The sequence below is a fragment of the Kogia breviceps genome, chromosome 14 (assembly GCF_026419965.1).
Source record: "Kogia breviceps isolate mKogBre1 chromosome 14, mKogBre1 haplotype 1, whole genome shotgun sequence".
Classification (NCBI taxonomy): Eukaryota; Metazoa; Chordata; class Mammalia; order Artiodactyla; family Physeteridae; genus Kogia; species Kogia breviceps.
Genome location: NC_081323.1, coordinates 18,232,897 through 18,248,334, shown reverse-complemented (window position 1 = coordinate 18,248,334; position 15,438 = coordinate 18,232,897). Strand labels below are relative to the sequence as shown.

At 42.4% G+C, this 15,438-nt stretch overlaps 1 protein-coding gene across 2 annotated transcripts in view; it reads right to left on the bottom strand.

Moving 5' to 3' along the window:
• The window catches only part of CHD6 (chromodomain helicase DNA binding protein 6), a 215,825-nt gene that overhangs the window by 115,401 nt on the left and 84,986 nt on the right, over positions 1–15,438 (bottom strand). The window contains exon 3 of one of the 2 annotated variants that reach the window (XM_059038586.2): positions 14,138–14,658. In XM_059038586.2, coding sequence (XP_058894569.1) covers positions 14,138–14,658 — 521 coding nt within the window. Of the gene's footprint in view, positions 1–873; positions 1,077–14,137; positions 14,659–15,438 lie in introns of those variants that run through there. The other variant, XM_067013433.1, reaches the window with a different exon arrangement.

The window sequence follows — 15,438 nt, the reverse complement described above, 5'->3', positions numbered from 1 at the left end:
ACAGAATTTTGATAGACAGAAAAACAGGAATAATAACAATTACAGCTAATTCGTATATAACACCTACAACATGCAGGCATCGACAGTTCTCTAATCCTTTACACGGATTATCTCCTTTACTCTTCACAGACAGTATTATCATCTTAATTTTATCAAGAGGCACAGTGAGTGAAGATTTCCAGGGTAACATGGCTAGTAAATGGTAGAGAAAGTATTTAAACCAGGCATGCTCGTAACCACCATGGCATTCTTGGGGAATGGAAGAGTGTTAAAGGCACATTTAGTAAAAGACAGCCTGTGTGGCCTGGATGACAGGGGAAGTGAACAGAAGCACTAAGTGATGGAGCTGGAAAGAAACCAGGAGTACACAAGGATAGAGAGCTGAGACTCACCCTGTGTGAAAAGGGCATGATGGCAAGACTGGACAAGAGGGAATGAAGACCTAGGTGAGATCTGCTCAATGAAAACTCATCAGTGAAAAGGATTTGAAAGATCCAGCAGAAGTAGTACCAGTAAGTCTTGGCAGAATGTGCAGAATGAGAAAGAGCCACGATTACTGTTATTTCCCATCAGGTGAGTTAGTGGAAAGTGTGGGGGAAGACAGGGACACCACCGGCCTCGTTCAGAGAAGGGAGATCCAATAGGATGAACCCGTAGCGGGATAGCACCCAGCAACAATGGCGAGCACCCAATCACATGAGTGCAGACCCAGCCCACCCTCGATTCCCTAGGCTGAAGACTGGCTTCCCTATCAGCAAAGTTCTTTATGAAAATTTTTTTGAGGAAATGAAACTCAAGGGATCCTGCCATTTTAGAGAACTGTACAGTTTAACAAGAAACCTGTGCTCTCAACCCCGGGAAAAAAGTACTTACTTCTTATCAGTTTCAGGACAGGAGACTCAGATGAAACAGTTTAAAAAGATGCCAAATTTTCACAGGAATATTTATCTCATGTTACATGGCCTCTCACTAAGAAAATTACATAGCAATTTATATTCTACAAAGCACTTATGTGCTTCTGTCTCATTGAAGTGTTACAACCACAGTTCCATGAGGAAGCCAGGGCAGATGAGCTTCATATTCCACATAAGGAAACAGGTTTAAAAGCAACAAAGGCCCCAAAGTTAGCAGCCGAGCAGAGGCCTGTGCTCAGCTCATGTGACTCACAGCCTGTCACTGTTTATACCATATCATGTTTCCTGGCTCCATTTTTTTTTTTTTTTTAACCACAGGCTCCCTTTCAATAAATGCAAAAACTTCAAATCTCCTTTAATCTTATTTGAATCTCAAAATTATGACCAAAAGATTTGTTAACAAAACATTCCAGTGACCCAAATATACAGAAAAATTCATAAATCCAGTTGGTTCTCTTAACAAAAGAAGGTTTGTGCTTAATTTTTTGGACACACATTTAAAGACAGCTAATATATCGAAAGTCACCATAATGATCACGTGCTCAGAATCCCATTTAATCTTCTGTAAAATCCTAAATCCTTCTCCCAACATCTGAAATCAATTTTATCTATCTACTAAATATAACTTCATGTTGGAAAACTTTGTCTGTATATGTTTAATCTTCATTTTAAATATTTGTATATAGATGGGCTAGAAACATGCTTCATTATGAACTATCCCACTGAAAACTAAAACAAGCTCAAGACACGATTAAGGAATAGAACCTCCTCAAAATATATTTTTTAAGGAATTTATTTTTTTATTTTTATTTTTATTTTTTGGCTGTGTTGGGTCTTGGTTGCAGCATGTGGGATCTTTTGTTGCGGTGCACAGGCTCCTCTCTAGTTGTGGCCTGCAGGTTTTCTCTTCTCTACTTGTGGCACACGGGCTCCAGAGTGCGTGGGCTCTGTAGTTTATGGTGCACGAGCTCAGTAGTTGTGGCACATGGGCTCAGTTGCCCCATGACGTGTGGGATCTTAGTTCCCTGACCAGGGATCCAACCCGCATCCCCTGCACTGGAAGGTGGATTCTTTACCACTGGACCACCAAGGAAGTTACAGAATCTCCTCAAAATATTAAACTTTACAACAAGACTTGTATATATTTGCCTTCTATGCTTTCAGAAACAAATTAAATGATGAAAGTAAGGAGGAACTGTAGACAGGCACCTCCGAAGTCCAGCCTGGGGCACCGTGAGATTTCCTAGCCAGAAGCTGAGGGGGTGGTGGAGCAGAGGGAAACTTCTTAAATGTATGTCAGTAAAACTGGAAAATGTCTAGAGACACCTGCTTACCTATCTGGGAGTAAACAAGAAGATATTCTACCTGGGAAATCTTCAAAGTGATTTTCTGGAGGTTACCTTTGACAACGATTTTGAGTTCCAAAAATTCTTCCTGGAGCTCTTCTGATAAAGACAAATATCAGGAAGAAAGATTTCTTATAAGCTTATAAATGGGATTTTCAAATAGGACATCAAGAAAGTATCACCTGGGCTTCCCTGGTCGCGCAGTGGTTGAGAGTCCGCCTGCCAATGCAGGGGACACGGGCTCGTGCCCTGGTCCGAGAAGATCCCACATGCCACACAGCAGCTGGGCCTGTGACCCATGGCCGCTGAGCCTGTGCGTCCCGAGCCAGTGCTCCGCAACGGGAGAGGCCACAACAGTCAGAAGCCCGCGTATCGCAAAAAAAAAAAAAAAAAAAAAAAAAGTATCACCTGAATTCATCCTCCAGGAAGACTAGGTGAAATGTGTTTTTCCTGTCTTTGGAATGAGCTTTGAAAACGTTATACTTGCGTTTTATCAAATGAAGACATTTTAACCTCTACATTGCTATACCTACAGATGCATTTGGTCCATGAATGTTTCGTTTGCTCCTCAAAGTTCTACGTTCTTCGAAAACAGTGGTCAAATAATATGTAACAAAAGTATGTATGTATGTATGTATGTATGTACCCTTTGATCCAACAATTCCATTTATAGGAATATACTCTACAGATACACCTCCAACAATATGAAAATATACATGCACGTGGTTATTCAGCATTATCTGGTAATTTCAAAATAACAAAAAAGACTTAAATGTCCAAACATTAGTGCTGAATAAATGAGGATACATACAAAGGAGTACCATGTAGCTGTAAAAACAATTAAGAAAGAATTCTGTAAACTAATATGGAATGATTTCTAAGATACACTGTTAAGTGAAAAAAGCAAAGTGCAAAAGAGTATAGTAATATGCTACTTTTTGTGAAAGAATAAAGAGGAAGTAAGAAAACTTGCATATATCTACTTACTTTACAGAAAGAAACACAGAGGATAAACCAAAAAACAATGATTATCCACAAGGCATAAGTGGAGGGAATGGGGTGGAAGGAGTGTCATTTCTCTATCTTTTTATATAAAATCTGACTTTTGGAAGCATGTTACATATCAAAAAATTTAAAAATAAGATGAAAACAAGCTGAAATAAATGAATCTGAGTATTTCCAATGAATAACATAACCACACTGAACAGATGGGAAAAAAATCTCATTAACTTATAAACAGAATATCTGACTATACACTTTCAGCTTTTGGGAGAAGTAGGGAGAACAGCAAACATATCCTGAACTCTCTTTGGTAGGTGTATAGATGAAGCAATTCTGAAATCATTTTAGTTGTGGTATAGGATTAAACAAACGAGTAAATGTGTTGGTGTTAGGAGCTGTGGTTCTCACCCAAGAAGTAGGAAGACATAAATATGAAATGGTGTAAGGCAAGGAAGATATTGTAGGATGAACCTAAACTGGAGGCCTCAGTGTAATCACGTTTTCTAAAATAAGTATCTATATGAACACATGCATATAAATGGGTACATATGCATTATGAATATATTGTGCACGTAGGTGTGTACATATGTGCATGTACGTAGATGTACATGTGTATGTCTTGTGTATTTTTTCCCTAGCTTTGACAACTGAAAGAGCTGAAAAGCAAAGATGCTCCAAAAGCAATGTGCACACATAGCACTCAGATTTTGGTTTCTAATACCAAAGTTCCTCACAAAAATGGCTGATTCCAAGACAGGGAAGTTATAAGATCAGCCTGAAACATCTTGTTTCGTCAGAGAGTAAAGCGAGTGCTCAACAAAATTAAGGCAGCGCGTCAAAAAGGCACAGGAGTCAGCTTAAAGAGCTCACGGTCACAACTGGGGCCATTTGAGCACCAAAGTAATCAAGGTCAGTAATGAATTATAAGCCATTGAAATCAACAGGAATCCATTCCAATGACAGATAGACAGATAAATAATGAATAAATGAGGGAGAAAGGAAAGCTCTTGCTTATAGAATACAAACAGTAAAGGGAGAGGAATCGGTGGAGTTGGAAAATCATTTCGTAACCACTGTCGTAAAGATATGCACAGTCCAGAATCATCGAGGAATGCTAAATCTGGGGGGAGAACAATTTGAAGAGGATCAGGATATTTGCATGATCTTACAGTGTCTTTCCATAGATTGCGTATTAGTTGTACATAAACAAAAGCAGTAACTAGACAAATGGTTACAAATAAGAAAATGGTCTTACTCCTAGGAAAGATACACTGGGGTATTTAGGGATAAAAGGGCATGATATTTGCAACTCACTCTCAAATGGTAGAGGAAAAAACATATAAATTATTCTGATATATATCTATTCCACAGCTGAAGTGTATACTGTTTGTTCAGCATCTTTTTGCTAATAATCAGTACTGATCCCCCAAACCATGAGGGTGAACAGAAGGTCAGGATGGACTATGGTATCCTAGTTCTTTTACCACAGTGATGGACACATGACCCAGAGAGGCGAACCTGGGACTCCTTCCTTTAAAAAAAAAAAAAAAAAGATTAATTTTTGGTAGGAGTGGGCAGGAAAATGAATCTCTTTCCTCCTAGGTTACAAGGCTGTTAATCTATGAGCACACAGTTACAGGCAGGCACAGTTCAACCTTGAGAAGGAAAGCAGTTGTCAAGGATGGAGCTAACACTCAAACAGATGCAGAAAGGTGGGAGACAAAGATCTCTGTGGGTATAGCTCCTGGTTCTGATTCCTTAAAACCACTGAACTCACTTGTTATTATTTTTTCTTTAACTTAATTCAAGTTGGGTTTATGTCACTTGTAACCAAGAGAGTTCTAAATAATACAAAGGCCGAATAATCTCACCATTTAATGGCACTTGAGGCTGGATCGAAGCAATGTAATTTTTATAATCCTCGCTTTTCCAGCTTTCAGAGTTAGCAAAAACTAACTTAGAGGACAGAAAAAAATGGCAGACAAGATTTTAGAGGCTCAAAGTCCCTTTTTCAGTAACAAAACCCAAATTGATTTTATAATAAAACATATATCCATATATCCGCTTTAAAGAAGCATTTATCAAGTATTTATGACATGCAAGAAATTTCCAACATATAAACTATAGCATTCGTGCAGGACAACTTTCGGGAATAACCAATTAACAGTTTATTAGTAGGCCTCAGCCCCAAAGCCCTCTCACCCTGTCTTCTACACAACTTCATTAGCCAAGATTTTATACATCTTTACTTTCCGCAGTTGCATTAGGAAAATAAGTACCTCTTTTGCCGTCCATATAGGGAACTGTACTATTAAATCACTAGACAGACAAGACTTCCTCAACTTTCCTCCTAGCTCTCTCTATCTCCAGTTCCCAACCTCCAGCCTTCTTTGCTAGAACTGAGAGTAAGAAACGGAGTGCTGGATCTGAGTATGAGGAGGAAAGTTTGGGTATGTGTCACAACACTGTATGAGACTCACTGCTATGAGTCTTTTATTACTTTGCCCCCATGGATTCCAGGTATTGAAAAAATTTAATCTACCAAACCAAGTGCATTATTTCAAAATGACTCACCTTCCCATTTTAAAATTAAATCTTATAAAATGTCCATCGAAGTCTTAGCAGGAAACAATCAGTTACTGCCACAGTGAGTTGCCTTTACCCCCAAATTCAGGATGACTGAAAAGAGCTCAGAATGCCAATTACTGCCTCCGCAGATGTGCACGCACCTGGGGAGTCCAGCCCAGGATCCACGGCCCCACTCGAGGAACAACTCTCCAGAAAAGCTCCCCACCCAGGCCTTGCCACGGGCTCTGATCCTCTTCCCGGAAGTACAGCACTGAAAACGTGGACATTACCCCAGAGAGCTCATTTGCACACTTAATCCAACTTTTACTTAATTAATGCCCATATTCGTTCAGTCTATGTAGAGAGAGCTGAGTTGAGCATATGTTTTTTAAGATATTGGTTAAGAGACTTTCCTGGTGGTCCAGTGGGTAAGATGCCACGCTCCCAATGCAGACGGCCCTGATTCGATCCTTGGTCGGGGAACTAGATCCCACACATGTGCCGCAACTAAGAGTTTGTGTGCCGCAACTAAGAAGTCTGCATGCTGCCACTAAAAGATCCCACATGCTGCAACGAAGATCCCGCGTGCTGCAACTAAGACCCAGCACAGCCAAAATAAATAAATAAATAATTTTTACAATAGATACTGGTTAAAAGAAAAACATATACCCAAAACAAATGGTTTGGGTACAGATATAGTCATCTGTAGACAAAATGTGAACCATATCTCCTTGTCCTCAATTCCTTTAATCATATCATTATCATTAGCACCATCAAAACAAAGATTATACAAGTTTGTGATATTATCATAGTAAAAAATGAAACAAAAACATTACATACTTATAAGATGAAAAAAGCAGAGTTTTAACAGATAATCTTACTAAAAGTGATAAAAGCAAATGAAAATATTTTTTTTTAATGTAGAAGGGCTTCAAATGAAACATACAATCACCAAATCCCACTTTCCAGGGAGATTTGCTTTTGACTGATACTTAACTCCAAATATGTTCATGCCTCTAGTTCTTTATTTATCAACACTAAGCAATAGCTACTCACATCCTGATACGAAAGTTGATGAATTTAGACCTCATATTATCTCCCCTATTATTCTACTCAAGTTTTTTAAATGAATTCTTTTAGTTTAGGCTACCGTGTTTTAAATTTATATTAGTCCTTTCTTGTTTTCTGACTGTTCCTTTTTCGTGATAACCCATTCCTGTTTGCAGACAAGACATCGTCTCGAATCTGAGGATACTAACTTAAAATCTTTACAAGTCCTTTTCCTTGAATTGTTTCTTCTGAGGACAGTTGTCCTGGTCATTCCTCTTTTTCCTGCTGCTTTGCTGCTTTTCTTCTATGGTCTCGGGATCATTGGTGGACTATTCCTATTTAAAATGAACGAGGTTGATAATGCAGGTGGCTGATGAGGCTCTCTGCTGCTGAGTAAGTCACCTTCTCCAACAAGCCTCAGTCCTGAATGGGAGGCCTGGCCTGGGACTCTGCATACACAGGTGGCTGCCCCTTTCTCACCCTTTTAGGGGTATGGGCAGGGAAAGGCAGAGAAGCCTGGGCTCCTGTGCCCCCTTGTTGTGGATGTCAGTCTCCACTTGGAGCCTAGACCCTCTTCCAGAGCAAACTGCTCAATATCTTTATAGAGTAACTGTCTGACTTCAACCTGGAGCTGACAAATCATGCAGCTACTCTGCCGATAGTCCCTTGATCAGCCGCCTCCAGTTCTGGCCCTTCTCCAGGGCTGCCAGGGCCATTGTGAGGAGGAAGCACTTCTACCTCTGCCACAGACATAGCTCCTGCATGTGCTCTGAGCTGGAATTCCCTCCGCAGTATTCACCCATCCGTATGATACTAAGGGTCTCCTTCATCCCGAAATTCATATCATCTCTTATCTTTGAAGAATTTATTCCCTTCTGTTCTTCCTGTCATTTCATTAAAGATCTGACGAAGAAGGGAAAATAAATGTATGCTCAGCCTACCATTTTAAAACTGGAAATCCCACAAAGAACATTTATTTAAATACCATTTTGCTTTAAGTCTTTTCTCATTTATTAATTCCTTTAATAACTAGCTCAATACTGACCGCTTTTAAGGGACTCCCTAGACCAGAACCGAAAGACTTTTTTTTTTTTTTCTCTTGGCCGCACCATGTGGCTTGTGGGCGCTCAGTTCCCTGATCAGGGACAGAACCCAGGCCACGGCAGTGAAAGCCCAGAATCCTAACCACTAAGCCACCTGGGAACTCCCTAAATACTCTTAATCCTCTAAATCCTTTCAGCTAACTCTATATACAGTTATACTAGATTCTTTCATTTGTTTATATTTTTCCATTTTTGGAACACTTGCAAGGCTGTTTCTCTAACTTGAGAAAGTTCCCCAATGATAAGGCTCATAGATGATACCCCTGTGATACCCTCCTTCCTCCACTATCCCATTCCCAACAGAAGTACTCATAAACAAAACAAGGCACACAGGAGGCAATAAATACATACTAGATAAATAAATGAGAAGGTATTCATCAAGCATTTTTGTTTAAGTAACTGTTTAATAAATGATCAGAATATAAAAAGTCTCCCAACAGAAAGAATCTTGTCAACGGACACTCTTGAGCCTCCATAAAGATCTGCACGCTGAACAAAGACAGGTGATTGACCTTCGAACAGTGAGGCAGAGCTGAACTGGTTGAATTTTATTACCCCTCCTGCAACACAGTTATCGGCGCTCAAACAGTGATATAATCAGGTTTGGGGCTTACCTTTCTGCAAGCAACCATCAAAGACAAAAATCAGAAAACGTAAAACCTTCCTACCAGGATGTTATCAAACCTACGAATTTGGAAGGAAGATCTGCTCTGGGTTGACAAACCCAAACAAATGGGGGTAAAAAGCTGCGGCACAGAAGTTGGAGCTAATGAGACCATTCATTTCTTTTCATCATTTTGGTTTTTTCATTCCTAGCAGGTGTCAGATAGCCCTCCACTTGGGCCAGCACACTGATTCACTTCTTAATTTTGAGAGAGAACATAAACCATTCTGACGTGTGGAAATTCCAAAACTTAGGCTCTGCCCTCAATCACCAACATGGACACGGACACTCAAGAACCTGGCTTACAAAGGCAACAACCTCCAGCTCAGTCAGAGCGCCTGGCTCCCGGTTTGAGAGGGCAACCCAAAGGGCCACTGACCTACCTCTTGACGCCCTCATGCACACTGGAATGGCCCATCTTTCCTGCTCACCAAGCCATGCTTTAACGCCATGAAGCTGACTTTTACTAAAGGCCATTTCAAAAACGAAATATTAATTTCACAGGCACATAGAAGCATTTGATGTAAAAAACGGCTGAGGACAGTATCCACTATGTCACATAATGTTCTCAACTGGTAAAAATTTGACTTCCCTGAGGAACTGGCCCAGTGCTTCTCTAATCTCAAAGCATTTTCCCGAAGCCCTTATCAACATTACCTGACCTTGAAAACCTGAGGCCTGCCTTCCTCTCTGAGCCCCTCACTGAAGCTATGCGGGCCGTGGGTGTCCACGTATGTACAGGTCTGTGTATGTGTTTGTAGGTCTACGTGTATTTGTGTATATCTTCTTATGCCAGCGGCCCCATCCTCTTCGGGAAAAAGTACTATAATTAAAAAAGAGTAAAAGCAAATAAACTATACTTGTGAATTTTAAATTTCAGAGTCAGGGAAATGACAGAGAGCCTAACTTGGCTTCCTGGAGGAGCCTTCTTGCTTTTTATATAATAAAGCAGTGTACTAGGCTCATACTCCAAGATAGTTTGCAGGGAAAGGCAGAGAGGGTAGTTTTTTGTTTTAACATCTTTATTGGAGTATAATTGCTTTACAAATGGTGTGTTAGTTTCTGCTTTATAACAAAGTAAATCAGCTATACATATACATATATCCCCATAAGAGAGGGTAGTTTTTGTTTTTTTAAAGGCTTCTCCTACTTGAGTGTTTTTATCCACTAAGCAGTAACTGGATATTCGTCACTACTAATATCATCCTTGAAAAGGAACATCTGCTAGACTCCGTCATCTGTTTAGGAGGGGAACTGTGTTCAATTATCTATCTGCCGCCTCAAACGCAAAGAGAAACAGCATAGGAAAAAGCTGGGGCCATCTTAGTCCTTGAGAGGATCCTATGGAGTGTGCAAACTTAAATCCTGTAGAAGAGGGGCCGTTTCCTACAAATAAAAAACCGATTTCTCTGACACTGGAATCGCCCCACTGTTATCCATTCCTGACCTTCCCTAGCAAAGTGAAAAGAGGCACAAAGCTGTGGAGAAAAAAGTGGGTTTCACAGTCAGGTGAGCCTGGAGCCACATCTTGACAGTGCTGCTCATTAGCTTGGTGCCTTGGACAAGTTACCTTGAAGTTTTCATTTCTAAAATTATAAAATTTATAAGAATAAAATATTTCATTATAACCACCTACTGTTATTTAACAATGGGATCTTATATGGATCTCATTTTCAGGGAGAAGAGCTCTATCCATTTGTTCTAAGAAAACAAATTATACATATAAAATATTTTAAAATAATATATAAACCACACACACACACACACACACACACACTCACACACGCCTTCTATGTGTCCAACAACCAACAAACCTCTCTGCTGACCAACCCCAGGGACATAAAAGACACAAAGTATGGTGGTCCTGACCTCAGGCACTTCACTTTTGTTGAGGAGACAGGTCATACATACAAGAAAATACTGGTTTATGATTGAGAGACAGCCTATTGCAGAGATTAGTGTATAAGACTGGGAATCAGGGGCTTCCCTGGTGGCGCAGTGGTTGAGGGTCCGCCTGCCGATGCAGGGGACACGGGTTCGTGCCCCGGTCTGGGAAGATCCCACATGCCATGGAGCGGCTGGGCCCGTGAGCCGTAGCCGCTGAGCCTGCGCGTCCAGAGCCTGTGCTCCGCAACGGGAGAGGCCACAACAGTGAGGCCTGCATACCACACACACACACACACACACACACACACACAAAAAAAAAAAAAAAAAAAAAAAAAGACTGGGAATCAGGAGGTTTATGACACACCCTTACAAACAAGTCACTTCTTTGTGGGTCTGTTTCCCTGGCTGCATGCAGCAGGGCTGGACTAGATCTCTTTTACTCTTCAAGGTCTAAAAGTCTTTGATTTGTGATACAAGTGAGGCCCAAAGGGCTGTGGAAATTCAGAGGGGACACGCTAGCACAGGGTGTGGGAGCTCTGTGGAGGAAATGACTGGGACTTGCACTCAGAGCTGAAGAACGGGAAGGACTTGGGAGTCTGAGAGGAGGACAAAGGACATCATGTTGGAGAAGAGCGATCCAGAGGAGCGGGAGCCAAGTACCTTATTTAAGGCCTAAGGAGATGCATCTAGCCGGCCAGGTCTGCCGCCAGAGACCAGGAGGCAGGGAGAGGTCAGACCCCAAAGGGTTTGGATAACAGAAAAAAGGAGTCTGGATTTTGTCCTGGAGGCAGTATGAACAACCAGAAGGGTCTAAGCAGGTATAATTGTTAGAGGGAAGCCCATCTCCCTGCCCTCAACGTTTTCATGCTTCCCTACTCCCAAGGAGGGAACGATACCGGACACATATTTTCGGCCCTTCTTAGAATTCCTCTCACTTCCCTGACCGTCTCTGACTGGGGAACTATGGGACTGGTGAGACTTGGGAAAAGGAATGGAGCACCCAGAGCCCAGGGCCCTCCCTCTGCTTCAGGGAGGCGCCTGCAGTTCTGGTGGCTAAACTCAACTGAGTGAGTAACAGGAAGCCCGATTCTGGCCACAAGCCAGGGCAAGGTCTTCAATCTGGCCCACCAGTAATAAAGCTGATAACTCTATCTCCATCTCTGTTGACTACTTCCCAGCTGATGTGGAAAGGAGAGAGGGAAGAGGGAGGGGGTTTGATTGACCATCACCACCAGCTACAAACATAAGTAAGATAACAGCAGGGCTTCAGAAAGATTAGCCAGGTGGCAGCTGGCAAGATGGACTGAAGCAGGAAAAGACCAGAAGCCCTTAAATCAGCTGTGAAGCTCCTCCAATAATCCAAGCATCCAGCAAATCATCTGTAACCACAGAGTGTTATCCAGGGGCTAATCAATAAAGGCTCAAATCAAAACATGTAGTACTTAAGCCAATCTGCAAGAGAGTAAATCAAAGAGCACAAAAAATAAGACTTAATTACCAACATATTTTTTTTATCAACTAATGTCCTTTCAGAACTAGAACTGCTTTTGGTGCCTAGTGGGATCGTAAATTAAAGGAGTCAAAGCAGTTTTATAAATATATAAAAGACAAGAAAGGCTCACCAGTCCAGAACCCTATCTGGGCTACATGGAAGAATTCCACGTTAATAGGTCAGTCTGACACAGCACCCAAATCAAGGAAGGTTGAAAGCCTCGTGAAACCTGTCCACATTCCCTAAGAGATTACCAGCCCTATCTGTTAGCATCCTCTCAGAGTGTTTTTCTTGGATTTCTAAACCTCAAGAGGTTCTGCTGTCTTCTCAGTTGGCAGACTCAGAAGCACTTCTCCAACGCACTTATATTTTATACAACCTAACTAGATCAAAACCATCTCCCTTAATATTGCTATGCATACGTTTGACATCCAACCTTGTTTGTGCAATGCCTCCTCCTCACTGCCCCCAAATGGAATCTATGGCAATGTCTGTATAACCGTCACCTTGTTTCACATCCCACACAAAGTAAACGCTAATTCTTTTAAGAAGAAGTTGATAAAATTGTAAGCACCAGAGACCAGTGGCTAAAGTGAGCCCTGATACCTATGACTTTCTACTGCCTCTAGACACAAACCAAACTCCTTATTAGGGCTGTCAGACCCTCCTCTAGTGGCCCTAATTCTAAAACACCATCCTTGAGGATTCTTCCTTGTTTCCTGTAATAACCAAAGTAAGTCACTCCACTAGCTCATGTCTGAATCTCCTTCTTCACACATGCTGCCACACCGAAGAACCTCTTCAGCTTCTCCAAAATAATTTGGAAAGTTTTTGGCAGAAGATGGAAACTCCACTCCACCCACATCAGGCATCAGTGTGTGCGCACGAGGTTCACCCAGAAACAGGGCCCATACGTTGCTCGTTAGTCAGACTCCTGATTTTACCTACTTCTTTTGACCTTCTGGTGGGGTTATTTTACGTCCATTCACTGTGAACTACATTCCTGGGATCCTACCCAAGCCTCTATGATAAACAAAAGGTAAAATCCCCTGCCAGGCAGAAGGGAATGAATATTATAAGGCAGTTTTAACTTGGATTAGAAAATTATCCATCTGGTCCCAACAAACTGTCCTTCTGAAAATGAACCGAACCATAAAATAATTTCTGAGTAGCAGCACACGCCACCTAAAATGCTTTCTCTCTTTAAAATGTACTTCCTTTATGCCTGACCCTGTACAGGTCTGATGGCCCCATTACTTTATATTGTTAGCAACTGCATCAACCTCTGCATCTTTATGGGTGCTCCTGGTCTATACTCCGCCTTTGCACTTACATTTTTGAAATTTAAATTCCTTAAATTCCCCTTAAATATATAGAGGTTATATATTTTTTATTTTGTACGTCCTCAAAAAGTTTAAATATTCTCCACCAAGAATTTAGAAAGGGACGAAATGAAGAACATTACATTTGTATACAGATGACAAATATTTAACTCCCCGAATAAAGTGTATGGTTGGATCCTGACAGGATCTACAGCCAGGGCCCCCGACAACACCCTGGCAGCCAACCTGTCCCCACGCCCTCTGCTCTCTCTACAGGTCACTACGGTCTGTCTCCTCTGGTCTCAAGGACTCACCGTTTCCTGAGCACCTGCTGACGTGTCAGGCACCGTGTTAGACACCGAATGAGAGAAACAGACCAGGCGTGGGCCTGCACTAGAGAGCTCGCAGCCCAGGGGAGCCAGGCAGCCCTCTCCTGCCTGGAACTCTGCGCACACCCACGGCTATCCCAGACCCCAGCACTGTGCGCCCTCCTGACAGCTGCTCCTCTGCCAGCCTACACTGCGGCCGTTCCCCAAATCGCCGCCCTCCCCGTATCAGATCTGTGACGCCCCTTCCCTGACACCCTGTGTGTGCTAACATACTTCACTTCTCCTTAATCCAAAGGGAGTGGCAAGAAATTGCAGGCACAGTATTAATTAAGGAGGTGAGAAGGTGGTTTACTTTGGCTGAGAGTGGGGAAGTCCTGTCCAGGGGGGCTGGAGTAAGGCCAAGGCCAGCCTCTCTGTGGAGGCGGAGCCCGGGGCTCGGGACGGGAAGAAAGGGACGCACCTGGCCTTCTTGGACTTCGTCCTGGCTGCAGAGTCAGGGCCACTCCTCTTCTCTTTGGCCTCCTTGGGGCCTGAGGCCTCCCGGGGCTTCCGCACCTTCTTGGCCCCGTCCTTCTGCTTGGGCTCCTTGGGCTCCTTGGCCTTCCTGGGCTCCTTGGCCTTCCTGGGCTCCTTTGGCTCTCTAGGTTCACGCTTCCTCTTTGGCTTGGGCTCCCTGTCCTTGCTTCCCTTTGCTGCCCCTTCTTGCTCTCCTGGATCCTTTTTCTTCCGTTTCTTCTTCACGCCAGTGCCTCCTCCTCCACTGTCCTCTGTCCCATTATGGGATGTCGTTTTCCTGGGGAAAGGGGTCTCGGCGTCCTCCTCAGCAGCATACAGGTCCTTCTGGGGCAGACAGGGACGGGCAACATCTTCAGTTTTCTCCTCCTGATCAGTGCTGTGGTCAAACGGGGAGGGGGATTTGTAGTCAAAATTGACAGAGGCATCAGACATTGGGGAGTGATTCAGAACTTTTAAATTTGACAACTGCAAAAGAGAGAGAGACAAGCATATTACTCTTCCACTGTAAGCTTCACACAAATAGTGATATTAACTTTGAATGCGCGGACTTGTTCAACATCTCCTGAGTGCCTACGATGTGGTAGTTCCTCCTGTGCTAGGTCATGGGCATAGAGTGGCAAACAGGACACACATTATGTTTGCTTTTGCCCTTGTGGAGCAAAGCCCTTGTGGACTAAGTGGTTAGTATATTATGTAAGTAATTTGTATGTAAAAACCTGAAGGATTTCCATGTTACGTGCAGGAGTCTGAAACACCTTTTTAAGCTCCATTTCTAGAACTGGCAACAACAGTCTCCCACAAAATACCTTTAGATTCTGCCAGCAGACACGAGTCCTAGGCACACTGTTCTGACCCCGAGTGGCATTATCATGCTGATATACAAGTTACTGTTCAAATGTATTCATGAATAAAGGTGATGTCACCAGGGTGATAAGGATGTGGGGTCAACCTCAACATGTTGCTTTATTTCCCCCAATCTCTGCTCTCACATATCATCAAGCAGCATTAACATTCACCTGGTTTGATTGTCAATGCGAACATCTGGATCATTCAAAACTATACCTTTTATTTTTAACTAAAAATAGTGATCTTCTGTATGATCATCTAACTCTGTCACCAGACTCAGCAACAGATAACCTTTGACCACTTGCAAAAGCCAACTAACATACGGGAGGATGCTTTACTGTGATACTTGCCTTTAGAAAGAAAGTGTCATAGGTGCTGAAGGCAACGCTAAAAAGAACA